Source organism: Nylanderia fulva, unplaced genomic scaffold (genome assembly GCF_048542155.1).
Source record: "Nylanderia fulva isolate GAGA-0341 unplaced genomic scaffold, ASM4854215v1 Scaffold7, whole genome shotgun sequence".
NCBI lineage: Eukaryota > Metazoa > Arthropoda > Insecta > Hymenoptera > Formicidae > Nylanderia > Nylanderia fulva.
In genome coordinates this window covers 6,245,096-6,260,572 of record NW_028190807.1, presented here as the reverse complement: position 1 = coordinate 6,260,572, position 15,477 = coordinate 6,245,096, and the positions used below count along the sequence as shown (strand labels likewise).

Here is a 15,477-nt window from a genome sequence, read left to right as displayed (position 1 = left end):
TACGTATGATAGCGAATTGTTGGGTGTACAAGGGAGAATAGATCTAAAAGAAAAAAAGAGAGAGAAGAGAAAGCAAAGAAAGAGAAAAAGAAAAGATGATGATGATGATGGTGTATATATGTACCTATGTATTTATATATTATTTATTGACAAGTAATATAATGACCAGTTATCTAGGTAGGATGTTAAAAATTATAAAATTAAATTTTTTTTAAATGAGAACAGAATAAATTAATAAAACTATTAAATGAGAAGCTATTGTCGATCGATGATGATGCGCGCAGGATAGATTAAATAAACAAAAAATATAAAAAAAATTTATGGGAGTAATTTAAATAAAAAGTATTTAAAAAAAATAAGAAAAAAAGAAGAAATAAGAGATTAGGAATGAGCTTTCACCGAAACAGAGTAGCGGGAAATGAGAGGAAGGAAGAAAAAAATATATATTATATATATAGATATCTATATATAATATATGAACGAAGTAATAAATGGAGTATAAGAGAGCGTGAGAAAGAGAAACAGAGCGAAAGATATATATATGAGAGAGAGAGAGAGAGAGCGAGAGAAAGAGTGAGTGAGAGAAAGAGAGAGAGGTGTGAAAAACGTGAGCCTCAACACCTGTGCGAACCCCCAAATCGCGGTGCTCGACGGGTGTGAGAACGGTGATATATTTCTCCAACAATCATTCAGGAACAATTAATCATGCCATGAATTGAGAGAGAAATTATCGGGTCGTTATGCGGAGGAAAGCGACGATTTTGTCGCTCTCATTTTCTCCTCTTGATTCGCTCACATTTATTTCCGATCGCGATTTCGTTCGGACGGACGGCACGAATTAGCAAAATCAAAAAAGAAACCGCACCTTTCCTCCATTGCGGAAATTTTCTCGGATACTTGCGACTCTAGTCAGAAATCTCGTTTCTAGAGCGTTGAAAAAAAAAAGGGAAAAAACGGACGGTCATCTAGTCACATTCGATCGAGTGTTTCGTTGTTACGCGAACCCGCGCGTAATTTCCGATCATCACGAAGATCGACGAAGATCTTGAAGAGGACGTTGAAGGGCTCGGCGTTCGCTCGAGTTCCCTCTCACGATTACATGATCGCGGTTCTCACCCGTCGCAGCGCATCGGCGCGTCGCGTTTTTTCGAATAACGAATTAAAAGAAAAAAAAATAAAGAACTTACTGTGGAGTGTTCATGGTGCTATGATTATTATTATTATTATTATTATAATAGAAATAACGATGTTATGCTATATGATAAAAAAAATAATAATATAATAAATATACACTATACCTTAGAATCTCTTCGCCTGTGTGCCTCATGCGTCTTAATTTTCTCCTCGTCGATCGACCGTAGATCAGCCGCCTGTTGGAGATGTTTTGCACAAGGATCGAGACCGATGTAATCTCTCGCTGCATCTTCGGATCTCGATGCCGCGGACACCCGTGTTAAATGAACTTATATCCGCGTCTTTTTGCGACGTGATATACAAAATATTTTTCTTTTTTTGTATTACGCGGCATTGGAAATCGAATTTACCGGAAATTACACCGGTCCTCGGAATCCTGCTTCTGCATGCTCACGAGTTTTGTTTTACATGTCATGTAAGTTTGTAATGAGAAAATAAATAGCTCATGCGCCCTGCAAGATTGCATTCTCACCAATTGTATATTGACACTTCTTTTTTTTTTATTCTATTCATATATTTGTCAAATTTCTTTCGATCTTAGATTATCTATCAAGAAATTGGTGAAGAAATAAAGCCATATACAAATATTGTTAGGTAAAATAAATATAATTGTCAGCATAAATTATAAATCTACAATTGGTTCTAGATTTTCAATGTGTATGCAATTATTATATAATATTTGTTGATAGTATCATATTCATAGAATACAGTAATAATGATACTTTTATTGTCTAATCAGAGTTTCTCGATTATATATATCAAACAACGTACTTATAATGTACGTGTAATAATTTTAGTCGTTAAGTATTTATCACGGTATAAATATTCTGCTGTACAAAAGTGTAGCAGCTGCAAAAAAAAATGTGCTTCAAAGTGGCGATGGATATTTAATTATTGCATTCAATTGCAATTTTGAAATACATTCATCGAATAGTAAATATCGCATCTGCACGTGCAAAGTTTTCATCATTTAAAACCGACATAAGATATATTTATCACTGCATCACTGCAATTATTTTTCTCTTCATTTCGAGAGTTTCTTGAGCAACAAATTCATACATCACACGAATTAAAAAAAAAATTATCAATGTCAAATTTGGTCAAAATTCGTAATGCTAATGTTCATTTGATATTGCTCTCATATATTTGTCGAAAAAAACACATTGTCGCGTGAAATCTGATTACTTTAATCAAACAATCTCATAAATTCTTTGACGTCCTAAATTCGGCGTCCTCATTCTTAGAATCTCGTGTTATCCGGCATCTTGACGAAGTACGCCACCTTATCCTCCGCCACCCTGTAATTGTGAATCCACCTCGAGCCTTTCCTCAGACTCCCGTCGATGCCGTCTCTCCAGACACCAGCCGGCAGATAAACTTCCCTCTGCCTGCTACCGGAATAAAGCACCGGGGCGACGATCAGCTCCTCGCCGACGGAGAACTCGTCGACCACCACGTGGCAGGCCGGATCAGCCGGATCCAACATCCAAAGCGGCCTGATGATAGGTAAGCCGGTGTCCAGGGTCTCGTTCGCGTACTTCTTCAGCAACGGCGTCACCGTCTTCTGTCGCAAAGTAGTCAACCTCTTCGCGATCTCCAGAACCGACTCGTCCGAGTACTTGCTGGGCAGATGAGTAAAGCGAATCACCGGTAGAAAAGTGGACAGTTGCAGCCATCGGATGTAGAGCTCCTTGTCCGGCAGGTCCACCTCGAAGTCGTTATCGGGATTGTTATCCGACATCGGCAACGCCACGTCACCACCCACCGCACCAGGCATGATAAAGGGGTAGCCGATCATGCCATAGCTGAGCACCGTGGGAATCACGGTCTTGATGGCTTTCCAGGACGACGGAAAGGGCGGCAAAGACACGAAGACGGGCGCTCGCGGCCTGGAAATGGCGCTGGAAACCCCGATCACAGGAATGGTGCCCAGTATCGAGCGGGTGAAGATGGTCTTGTAATGATCGGGATTGGTCAGCGGCTGCTCGCATTTATAATAGTGCGGCATGTCCTGAGCGGTGCCCAGGTCGAGGTAAAACGAGTCCACGTGATACTTCATGATCAGGCTCTCGAGCTTCGCTTGCAGCCAAGGTAAAGTCTTGTTGTTCGTGATGTCGAGCACACCGGCGCTGTTACTTTGCTTGTACCTGAAATTAAATATATTCTTCAAGATTCTTGAAATTTATTTTTTAGTTAAATAATGACATAGAAAAATACAATTATGTATATTATAAGCAGTGTTGGGTGGGTAGTATCTAGATATATTTTGTGTATCTGAGTCTGTATCTGAGATATACTTCAATTGAAGTATCTGTATCTGTATCTAGATGCAAAACTTGGTATCTGAATTACTTTTTTCAGATACATTTGCAGATATATTTTCACATATTTTTTTTAATAACCCAATTCTTTAAATTTTTAAAAGATCAAGACTGCAAGTTATCAACATTGGTCAAATTTTAGTATCACGACGAAATAGTTTGAGTGACGATATCTTTGAGGCATTTTTCACGTGTTAAGACTAACGAATAAAATATTAATAAAGATAAAAGAATTATTCAGTACATTTTGTGTATATTACCATCATTATGATAAAATATAATTTAAAAGTATCCGATATGTATCTGAATATCTGTATCTATATACATTTTAATTTGTATATCTGTATCTGTATCGAGATACATTTGAAATGTATCTTACCCATCACTGATTCTAAAAAAATATGTGAGTCGAAAGTAACCTCGTCAATGCCGGAATCCGAGGATCACTCCCTCGCTCCGAGATAAGTAATCTATTAGCGACGGCGTCTTTGAAGTTCATGGATTCCGTGGAGATAAACGGCTGGATGCTGAAGACTATTCGGAACCCTCTGCGATGAATGATATTAATCGTCTCCTCCATGGAGGGAAATCGCTCTTCGTCCAGGACGAAATCTCCCGGACTCGGCTGCCATTCCTCGCTCAGCAGAACGTGACCTTGGCGAAGAAATCCCAGCGCGATCACATCCTCCGTGTAATTGTAAATGGCCGCCTCGTTGGTGGGCGAAATCTGCCAGACTGGTTCAGACAGCAAGGAATGAACGGCGTGCAGCTCGTCGGGCTTCAGACCATCCCACAGAGACTTTTCGGCCATCGAGGAGTGCAAAGTCTTCATGTTGTCGGTGGCGCAAATGGTGTAATTAAGCTGAGGTAGCGGCGTCAGATGATTGATGTAAGCGAAAACATCGTGTTTAGCTTGAAGGCAGAAGTCGTTGCTTCGATTAGCGTTGATGGAGACGTACAACGGCGTCTCGGGATCCACCAGGATCGTGGCACCCTTCGAGTTCAGGAAGTATCGTTTCAATACGTTGCCGAAGGAATGTCTCCTCACGTCGCCCGTGATGAAAGGACTGAGCTCCAGGCGACCTCGTTCCAAGGGATACGCCATGTTCTGAATCTGACCAGCGCCGTACCAGTGGCCCCTCTTCGAGGACCAGTCGAAGCAGTCCTTGGGATTGTAATAGGGACTCAGGCTCTGCCACGTCACGTGATAGCAATGCATGTCCTCGCGCTTTGTGTGCGCGAGGTAGAGCCGCGTCTGTTGCAGCCATTCGAGGCAAACCGAGTCCTGCCGTTGATGATGAGGCAGACAGGGATACACTCCCGTTTCCGGTGGAATACCCTCGCCGAGCCGAGCGGCGATGATCTCCGCGCCGGTGCTACCATAAACTGTCATCACTCTTTCATTTTTATTGAACCTGGAAGGAAGATCGATCGTTATCGTTTGCAAAGAAATTTTTGTAATTTTTAGAAAAGACGAAAGAGCGAAAAATTATGTATCGAAATATCGATAGATATATAATAATTATAGAATAATGAAGGAAAATAGTTTGGAATTAGTATTCGGATAATTCTGCTCTCTCTTCCTTCTCTACCAAGATTCTTTTTCCATTCTAAGCTAATGCAGCTCTTAAAAAGTTAAGCGTAAGCATTAGGTCAACAATTGAATACGCATTTTGAGACTGACACGAGATCGGCTTAATAAACGAGCCGTAATATATCCCATTAGGTGCTTCCTGGCAGAGGCAAACGACCGAAAATTATTCCACAGTAGGCAAGCGATTTAAAACGCTGTGGACTAACAATTTATTACGATAATTCGATAATTCGATAACTTGCTCGAGAGAGAATATTAAATATAATATATCAGATAATTTTATTAATACAAAAGATACAAATTTTATTCTTTATTTATTTAAAATATTTTTGATAACAAACACTTACCTAAATTTGTCAAAGTAAGCTCGTTGTAAGACATGCTGATTGTAATAAATGTGTGCAAATCCCACGAGAAAAACGACGCACAAAAAGAGAAAACCGACAAACGCTCTAAGCCTACGAAAATTTATATTTTTTAGAGATTATTCAAATAGATAGAAATATTATACAATATTCTTGTTAGATTTTATTTTTCTTATCTCTCGCTCGCTTTACCTGTAGTCTGCGTTCTGACGTCTTGTACTGCTTCGCAGTGCTTGTGGTAACGATAATTGCAGTTTCTCTTTCAAAAGACTGCTAATGCTGTTTACGCTAGTTATCGTGGAATTCGCACTCTGCACACCCGAAAGTTCCGTGTCATTTCCCATTTTTTCGTTCACCGACGATTGCACGATTCTGCTTTTCCTTCGCGGTGGAGCTTGCAATGGCACTCTAAAAAAATTTTTTATCATGTAATTAAATAAATATATAATCAAAACGAATATTAATTTCAATTTCAAATTTTCTATCGAAACATACGTGTTCTATTGTACCTTTGCAATGATACAGCGCTACCGATATCATATCGAGGAATCATCCTGTTTTTGTTTAAAATACGGTTAATATAATATTAATTTAAATATTGAATTTTAAAATTTGTCTTAATTCTGAAATTATTTTTTACAGTACTAAGCACAAAACACAATCGTATATTATATTCTTAGAAATGCGACAAACTCGAATACTCGCACATTCAACGTAAATGACGTAAATGAGGAGAATAGTGGATAATTTTGAACAATTGTGTTTATAGAAGGAAAAAAATGAAGAGGAGACTGTAATTACAATCGCGAGCAGTGACTGTTCGCCGAAATGAATATTTGTAGGAGCCGAGTCTTATAACGCGATAACCCTGATGCGATATGAAGGAAGGTCGAAATTGACGATGGTGTTTCTGATGACCGTGAACGCGATCAGATATAGGTATTGCCTGTTTCATCCGCTCAGTTCGAACGTAAATGCGAACGCAGTAAATAGTACCTCGTGTATATATGCATCTAGTGGGGTGTTTCGATGCAAATTACGCATTTAAAGTGCATATTGTCGAGAGAAAATTATAGTCCAAGTGTCCGTCTCTTGCGGCGAGCTGCACGAAGCATTTTCGAACGCGGTGACATCGGCAGATTTATGGATTTATTAAGCAGTCGAGACGAGTTAACACAGGTGCGAATCGAATCAATATTGAAATGCCAAACACAAGTCGGCATGCAATATATTGGACTACGCTATTATCGTTCCTCGTTGAATAAAGTCCTGACGTACGAGCTTGCGAAAGGTTACTCGGATCATATTTGTGACACAAATCGTTTATTTAAGAGAAGTCGAGCTGATTGAAGTCAATTGCGAAAGTCGATAAAATAATTAATCCTTTATTAATTCTTTCTGCTACTTTCCTCGATTTCTATTAATTTTTAAATCGCAACCCGATTTTGTTTAATTCTCTCTTCGCGAAATTTTAATCGATCGTTAAATCTCCAATACTCACTTGGCCAACTCTTCGTCATTTGCTTCTTCCTCCGTGTCGGATCCCAACGGACTTCCATTCGGCGTTGAGCCGCTGTTGCTAAAAGTCACGCTACTGCTGGTCTCGCTCTCCGCTCTCGCGAATTTCGAGACGGTCCCCTGAAACATTAACGATTCATTGTCAGACGTGAACAAGCAAGCCCCGACACCTGTGCAATGAAACAAAATCGATCAACGCCGTAAATCGGCGTCGTTGATCACGCAGCAAAATTCATTCCCCTTTCACCTATATCGATCGCTGACGTAACGTTTTTTTTTTATTAATATAATAATCCGTGAGAAAATATGTGCAATGTTGATAAGAATAAAATTTGTATCTTTTGTATTAATAAAATGTTCTGATATTGTTAGTCCACGGCGTTTTAAATCGCTAATCTATATTTATATTTTTGTAAATTTATATTTTTAATTCTTTTTTCTAGATAAGACAGAAAAAAAGAAAAAAAGAAAAAATTCAAATAAAAATATGCAAAAGAACAAAGAACGAATGTGTATAAGAGTGCTATATGATGCTCATCGATAAGCACTTCAATGCAATGTCCGTATCCAAAAATGCATTCCTTATCAGCAATATACTTCTTGCACATTGTATAATTTGTCAAACGACAAATTTAGCAAACATAATACTTGAGGCGCTATCACAGTCTTGCTTTGAAGCAAAACATTATTCGAATATGTTGAACATTTCTTAACCTTTGATCTAAAGTCATAGCATTATGCTAATTTCGTTCTGCAAATATCCTTCGACATATACTATTATAATTAAATCGATGCTTACCGTCAAGTAATTATCAGTGGTCATTTTTATTACATTTTTTATATCGCGAAAAAATATTCAATATTATTGTATAATTTACTAAAAAAAATTTTTTTTCGTTGTTTTTTCACAAATACGAAAAATTTATTTTTTTTACTATACATTTATTCATATTTTAAGGAAAAAAAATAGTCGATAGAGAAAGTATGATGAAGTATTCTAAAGAAAATGAATATAAAATGAAATTGCGCACCATACACGTCGCGCGAGAGATGCACGGAGGCATCGAACCGTTCGTATCAAGAGGTCTGCAGGAACTACTCGTTTCACTAAAGTGGAATGCTACTCGTGCGACTCCGCATGCACGGATAGTTCGTAAATGATAAACATTACGTAACACAGCATTGGCGAGGACTCTCGTTTTTTGTAAGTCAATTTGTGGATATAAATGCTATAATAGGTAATTAATAATAAAGTGAAATGATATCTATTAGTTTATGGAGATCGACGTTTAGAAAAGAAATTAATTTTTATTTTTAATATATTCAGAATATTCTCGTGTTATATAATACACAATTTTCTTTAAAAAAAATTACTAAAATTCTCGAAATATTTCCAAAAACTTTATTTTGTAAAGAACTTTTAACTTCTTAATGTTATCTAGTCTATTTCTATTATTGTCAATTTCTTCAAAGAATATACATGGAATTATATCTGTGATCCTTCGCGTGATCCATTTATCGATAGCAATGATTTGCTTGGTCGTAACTTTTCCTGAGACTTATGATAATTTGATAATTATCAATCATGCCATTAATTAAAATATTTTAGGAACAACAGAAATAATCTGTATATACACATAAAAGTTCATTATTATATAAACATTCATTATTATATAAAATTGAAAATAATCGAAAGGTTAAAATATTATAACGTATTATTTACAACACATCACTATTTAATTACATATTTGCACATATAATTTTAAAATTTAATGATTATTTGATTATTCGATGAATGAAAACGCGCGATGTGTTGATATTATTTGATTGTTGGAACAATTGGAGTTTCGAGATTAGGTGTATAGGTATGCACATACAATGTACGTGTATATACAAACATGAGAATAATCTCTCCTTCTTATAACATCTCTCTCTTCGAGAGATGTTTCAGTTGTTATCAATTTTCTACATCCCCACTTTACATACGTTAGAGACATAATTGTACATTTTAATGAAGATAATGATAATGAGATCTTCCGATTTATTTATTCGTTTACGTATTTTTAGCGCGAATATTTAAGTAATATGAAATAATATTTATAATATAGTTTATAGTACATATATAGTATTATTTTATCTCATAGTTTAATAGAGACCTCACATATATAGATCGCGCGTAATAATAGAATCGCATTATGAATGCGACCATATTCAAAGTTAATGTATGAATTCACTTACGTTTTGTCTGTCTATTCGAAGATCGTCCATCTCATCAAGTTTGCTAGGCATCGAGATACTAGTCTTCCTTATATTCGTAACACGCAGCGCTGTCACTTCCGGCAATGCTTTCACCTCGTTATTCGTCTTCTCGGCCGCTTCTTGAATTTTTTCTCTCTTGGTTACATCAACAAGTGCATTCGTATTGTTGTTCGATTTATCTGCAAGCAAAATCGTGAAAAATTGATCAAATAAAATTAATGAAAATTTATACATATATTTAAAACATGCGTCTTATCACTCGCGGCGACATTTAATTGTGTTAAAATAATGTTAGCGCGCGCACGCGGATTAATAATAATATAATTTCTATAAAATTAATTCACATAGTTCGAACGTTATCGCTAAATAAATATTAGCGATCAGAAATGGGCGCGTCTACGCAAATAACGTGATTCCGCTAACTTATCGTAGTACAAACTTTCGTAGGAAAACATCGCGGCAATTGGAGCGGCAGTGCAATTGGAGAGCAAAAAGGTACTTACAGGATTAATAATTAAAAACTTAGCATTTTTACCATGACGATAGCGCATAACGGAATAAACAAATATCAAGAATATAACCTGCTTTTATAATTTCTGCAAACGCATGACATAAATATAAATAAATAAGTAAATTAAATTGATTTCCTCATTACTTTCCTAAATAGAGAGAGGAAGAGAGGGAGAGGGAGAAAAATAAAGAGATTTAAAAATAATCTCAAAAAGTGCGAAATAAAAAATGTGCGATTGTTCACAAAACTTGGCAGATGATAAAACTGTTGGGAAAATTGGGCCTGAAATCGTAACCATCTTCTCGAAATGTTCCACGTCGTATCGTCCCGGAAGAGACATCCTCGAACACACAATTCCCTCCAGTCCGAATTGCATGTCGATCGATTCCGTGCAATCTAATAGCAGTGACACGGCATGCGACTTTGCGAAAAGATCGTCGTCGAGTACGGAATTCTTTAGCGAATCCAGCAGAACGGTACGAGACGTTGACAAAGAAATATCTTCAATCCAGTAAAACGTAATGATTGATTAAAGATTCATTTTATTTTGCAAACAAATAATTATATCGATAATCGCGCAGCACAAAGTTTGCCCAACGGAATGCGATTATTCCGGCGAAGAAGAAGGTTTCAAGTTGCCAGCGGTTTGTTACGACGAAATTGAAAAGGAGGAGCCGGGAATCGAGTACACCTTGGCTATAATAAAGCCCGAAGCGATGATCTACAGAAAAGAGATCGAGCGTCGAATATACACGGAAGGTTTCGAGATTTGCCAGACTCGTTGGCTTCAACTTACACCCGAACAGGCTTCGGAATTCTACAACGATCACTTCAGCGAATTAAGCTTCCCTCGTCTGGTGGCGTACATGTCTTCAGGATCTATTATGGTGTTTGTATTGGCGAAGCAGAATGCCGTGGAAGAATGGAAGAGAATCATAGGACCGGCTACGGTATTTTACGGAATATATTAGGACAATCGAATAATGTTGATTCGCAATTTTAGCCATGGATTTTTCCTCATTCATTTTTTCTAACTCATTGAAAAATTATTCCAGGTAACTGAGGCGCGTATGTATTTTCCCGACAGCATAAGAGCGAGATACGGTCGTAGAGATGATTGCAAAAATGCTGTACATGGTAGCGATAGTCGTCAACAAGCTGAAAAAGAGATCCACTTTTTCTTTCCTCAATGTAAGAATTGTTCTTTTATTTTATTGTCGTCTTTTAAGAATGTTTCAAGTACTTTTAATAGCATCGCTTTGATTACTGAATTAAAATTTATTTTCTCTTTTCACAGTTATATATGAGCCGTTATTGAGGAACGAGGCGGCTAAAGACTTTTTATGGGAAAATATTAATCCGATTCTCGTCGAAGGTCTAACTTTGGTAAAGTAATCTCTCCTTATAAATTGTATTGACGCGTATAAAATTTGCTATTAATAAATTAATTTTATTTTTCTAATTATTTGGATAATTAATTATGTATGAATTTTTTTACAGTGTTGCAAACATCGACCGACTGATCCTGTATTGTGGTTGGCACACTGGTTGATCCTAAACAATCCTAATAAACCTAAATTACCGGAAGATCTCGCTTTAATTCCAACATAATGTTCTTTAAAATTCATCTCAAGTTATCTACCTGATTCTCGACACTTTCATACAGTAAGAATCGTTGTCTTACCTACTGGATCTATTTCGTTTGAATCTTCTTGTTGACGACATGATGGCATCCTTTTTAATCTGCTCTTCTGCGCGGTTTGCGGACTGTACCTTAAAATATAAAATGGAACATTGCAAAGTGTTGTCTGATTTAAAACACGTCTACTTCCGAATCATCTGTCATTTATATAAAAAAGTAAAAAAAATGCTTGGAAAGCTAGAGAAAATTATACAAATTTTCGATAGCTCTCTCTTTGACTTTGCACATCAGAGATTTGATGTCAAATGAATTTTTTGTTATTTCCAAAAATTATTATTCCAGCGTATTATTTTCATCGGCAATTTCCAATAGTTACCTGGATTCCACCAAGTGCTGAACGATATCGACGATCGCTGGCTTCTTCTCAATTATCCGAGAATTTTCCTCACGATCATCATTGTTCTCATTGATTTTTGCATCGTCTATTTCCGGCGAATCCTTCTGCTTTTCCGCGGTCACTTCGCTGATTTCGCGATTCTGCGATTTCGCGTTATCGCTCGCGTCCGAATTTTTCAACACACGCGACGCACGATCGACAATATTATTTTGGCCATTTTTCGCGTCACATCGCACTCCATTCCGCCAGGGCTCCGCCGCTCTGTCGATCTCAAAACGCACTCGTACCGCCGCTGTTCCGTTCAGATCATCGAAATTGTCGCGGCTAATTTCCTGCGAGCTGTTGATTAATCCATTGTCGACCTCGCTTGCCTCGACGTCGGTTTTTTGCTTGCTATCTCGCAATCTTTCTCCGGACGGAATCAGAGACGGAGAGTTGTAAGTCGCGTTGACGGATGACGACCTTTAAAATGTAACGAGAAACATTAGGATTATTAAATAATTCACGTGCGAAATTACGAAGACGACTCGCATAACATCGGTTATGCTATAGTTCATTATTACATTTATACGTATCTTTGGTTTTAAAAAAAAAGAGAAAACGCATATTATAAATCATTTTAAGTGTAATGAAAATTATTGTGTTAATCAAATAAGTTGAATATCGAATATATCGAAGCTTCTTTTCGAAATCAAGTTTCAACCTACGAATCTCATTAATCGAATACGGCTTTGAGTCTATCCAGCTCTACTAATCACCTTCATTAGCACGCTAATGAGGCGGAAAGATCAAAGATACCTTCGCCGCGAAGGATGCAGCCAGATCGAATCGATCAGCGCTGATTCTTCGGGGCTGACGTAACTCGAGGAGCTACCAGGCTTGTACCAGGGCGATGGTGTCTTGGTGACAGGTTTGCTTAAGGTCCATCTCGGATTGACACCCTCGTCTTGATTAGAGGGTGAAGGTAGGATGGACAGGGAGACGCCTCGTCGCGCGTCCAATCCGACCGGATCGACACTGGCTACCTTCACATCCCAAGGAACGACGATGGATAGCAGCACTTTCTGCGTCGTAGAACAGAGACGGGATGATGATCAGAGAGGACTGATGAGTAATGCGGGAGCAAAACGGGTGAATGACGATTGTTGAGATCGTGTGGGAGTGGACTCGTTAAGTCTCGTTAAAGTTATCCGCGATGGACGCGTTCTCTATCTTTCTCTCTGTCTCTCTTTCTCTCTGATTTCTTCTCCGTCTGATTCTGATCGAGATGAGACAGTAACTTCTCACTATGAAGGAACAATGTAAGCAGTTTGACATTTTTTCTGAGCAATTTTTTTGTACAAAAAATTCCATTTTTCAGAGATTATGATTGAATACGGATCATTGAATCATTTACAGGGAATATAATTTTACTCTTCAACAAGTATTTTTACGCTTTTAATTATCAGCGTTTAAGTTTCGAATGGATCAGATAAATCACGTGAAACGGTTTGACAGTTCTATTCGTCTTCATTGCATAATGCGGAATAATCCATAACTTAGCGATTGTTTACGTGATGGTTATGTCACGGAGAGTAAGAAGAACTGGTTACAGAGTATGAAATGTTATCTATCAAGCGTTGCGGAACTAAATAGTTTTTTCAGCATTGGTTTCCTTTAAGGAATAAATTACGTGCGTCTTTTTGAATTTTTCGCGATTCGTTTTATTATTTAAAACTATCGTTTTGAAGCGAATATTTAAATGAAGATTTTTTAAAGCAACTCTAACTTCAATTGCAAATGTAAAAGAATAGTGGTTTTCGATACGTAATGCATTTTCCTCGACGATTGGAATTTTTTAACAGAAGACTTACGCAAAATATTTTTTCCTTGTTTCTTCAATATATTAGATTTAAACAAAGATGACTATTTGTAGATTATCTTAGTAAGACATTGGTGTACATACTGCACCTTGTTAGGGAAATCGTGAGATCTTTTAACGATTCAGGTAATAAATTCTCGGCTAATAAGGAGATATTAGATGGTAAACATATAATTAAGTATACCGTTGGATATACTTGATCTTTTATATATAATTTTTATTTTTGCGCAACAGGAAAGCAATATCTTCAGTGTGGCAATAAATATTTTCTGTGTAAAAAAAAAAGATTTTATTATCGAATAAAACAAGGCCAATTTGATTTAAACCAGAAATATTAAGGATAAAAAAGCTACACGATAGGAAAATAATTTTTATAATTATATAATTCTTCTTTAAAATAAAATAATATCTCAGACTAAATAAATTTATAAAACCGATAGATAATTAATAAGTTTATTTAAAGAGTTGCAATTAGACAGATCATTATGTTGTCTTGTGAACGGTTTAAACTGTAATAATTAGATCTCTTTACATAACTTAATTAGAGAGAATGTAATACAAATATTTTTTGACATTGATTGTCGATCTTTTTTTAGTCGTTATCTTGACGGGCACGTTATCGATAAGATGGGCGTTTTCTAAATTAGAAAAACTTTATCTTTTCTAAACATTCATTAAGATAATATAACATCCACAAATATTAGGACTAGTAGGAATGACATTTATTTTATATAGAGATTATTAAATAGTGGATAAAAACAAAAATTTTCGAGCTTTACGTAATTTGTCATTAAAATTTTGATTCTTGAAGCATATAGAAATTTAATTCGAGGAAATCCGAATCCACAGAGATAATTCGATTTGCTACCTTTTCACCACCTATTTTTCTCCTTTTTCTTTTACTACGATCCATCCCTTCTTCAGGATTCGAGAATTTAGCTCGACGATTTATTGCGCGATACACCGGTCAACGTTTAATCTCCACAGATTGATCCACCTTCTGGGACAGGTGGTTTTGAACTGATCTGTCGTTCCGTATATCGGCGGCCACTTAGCGATATCTTCTTAGACCTTCTTCCATGTGTATCGTGTGTATACATATACACGAGGCCGCGCGCTCACGTGAACCTGTATACGATTGCGGGGATCTACATTATATATTTACAAGTGTGTGCAACCTTGTATACACTCGCACAAACACGGTAACCTGCAGTAATCTTATGACATACCGCCATAAGTACACGGCCCATCTTTTATTTGTATTTACATAGTTTACGACTGTGGATAACGACGCAATGTCGTTATACACAGAAACGCGTCACGGGTTTTCCGTCATCGCTCAGATACGCTACGCTCGAATTTTTCTCGAATATCTCGGCATGAAACGTGAATTTTTATCCACCTACGATCGACGACAAAATTTTTCATCGCCTTCAAACCTTGTTTGAATCATTTTTTACATTCGAGGACATATATGGCAAATTAATGGAACAAATAAGACATGGATTTTTACCTAGATTTCCTTATTCTGAAACGAGATATAAAATGATGAAAAAGAAATTGCTTCATATTCCGTACAAAGAAATAGACTCCTCTATTATCTGTTGGCACGAGTTTGTTGCGTCATTGAATCTATTTTAGATTAATATTATGTTAAGTCATGGAATAAATTTTAAATTACCGCGTTATATAATAATAATTGTATTGTTACAGATATGTCTCGATCGCAAATTTTTTTATATATACATACTGTATTTATTTGCTATTAGAATTACGGATTGTCTATCGCGTGATTTTCTCTACGATTGTCATATT

General features: G+C 36.7%; 3 protein-coding genes across 8 annotated transcripts in view; 1 reads left to right on the top strand and 2 right to left on the bottom strand.

Annotated features, from left to right (window-relative positions):
* Positions 1-15,477, bottom strand: part of RpL29 (ribosomal protein L29) — a 112,661-nt gene that overhangs the window by 80,207 nt on the left and 16,977 nt on the right. The gene's annotated exons all lie outside the window — the stretch shown is intronic.
* On the bottom strand, positions 1,780-15,467 carry LOC114940816 (alpha-galactosidase MYORG). 5 transcript variants are annotated; one of them, XM_029315558.2, is made up of 11 exons: positions 14,531-15,467; positions 12,600-12,865; positions 11,781-12,263; positions 11,447-11,535; positions 9,231-9,430; positions 6,976-7,112; positions 5,984-6,028; positions 5,667-5,882; positions 5,457-5,567; positions 3,935-4,930; positions 1,780-3,341 (listed from the first exon to the last, which is right to left on the bottom strand). In XM_029315558.2, exons 1-11 carry the CDS (start codon positions 14,573-14,575, stop codon positions 2,435-2,437), a joined length of 3,495 nt encoding a protein of 1,164 aa, XP_029171391.2. In that variant the 5' UTR covers positions 14,576-15,467; the 3' UTR covers positions 1,780-2,434. The 5 variants fall into 5 exon arrangements, with proteins under 5 accessions (XP_029171391.2, XP_029171392.2, XP_085344582.1 ...); XM_029315559.2 differs by lacking the exon at positions 5,984-6,028; XM_085488456.1 differs by lacking the exons at positions 12,600-12,865; positions 14,531-15,467 and having other exon boundaries at positions 11,451-11,535; positions 11,781-11,844.
* On the top strand, positions 7,452-11,607 carry LOC114940817 (nucleoside diphosphate kinase 5). Of its 2 annotated transcripts, none has more exons than XM_085488459.1 (6): positions 7,452-9,746; positions 9,919-10,238; positions 10,344-10,712; positions 10,818-10,953; positions 11,060-11,148; positions 11,263-11,607. In XM_085488459.1, the coding sequence occupies exons 2-6, from the start codon at positions 9,990-9,992 to the stop codon at positions 11,371-11,373; spliced, it is 954 nt and encodes a 317-aa protein (XP_085344585.1). In that variant the 5' UTR covers positions 7,452-9,746; positions 9,919-9,989; the 3' UTR covers positions 11,374-11,607. The 2 variants fall into 2 exon arrangements, with proteins under 2 accessions (XP_085344585.1, XP_085344586.1); XM_085488460.1 differs by having other exon boundaries at positions 9,727-9,746; positions 10,018-10,238; positions 11,263-11,603.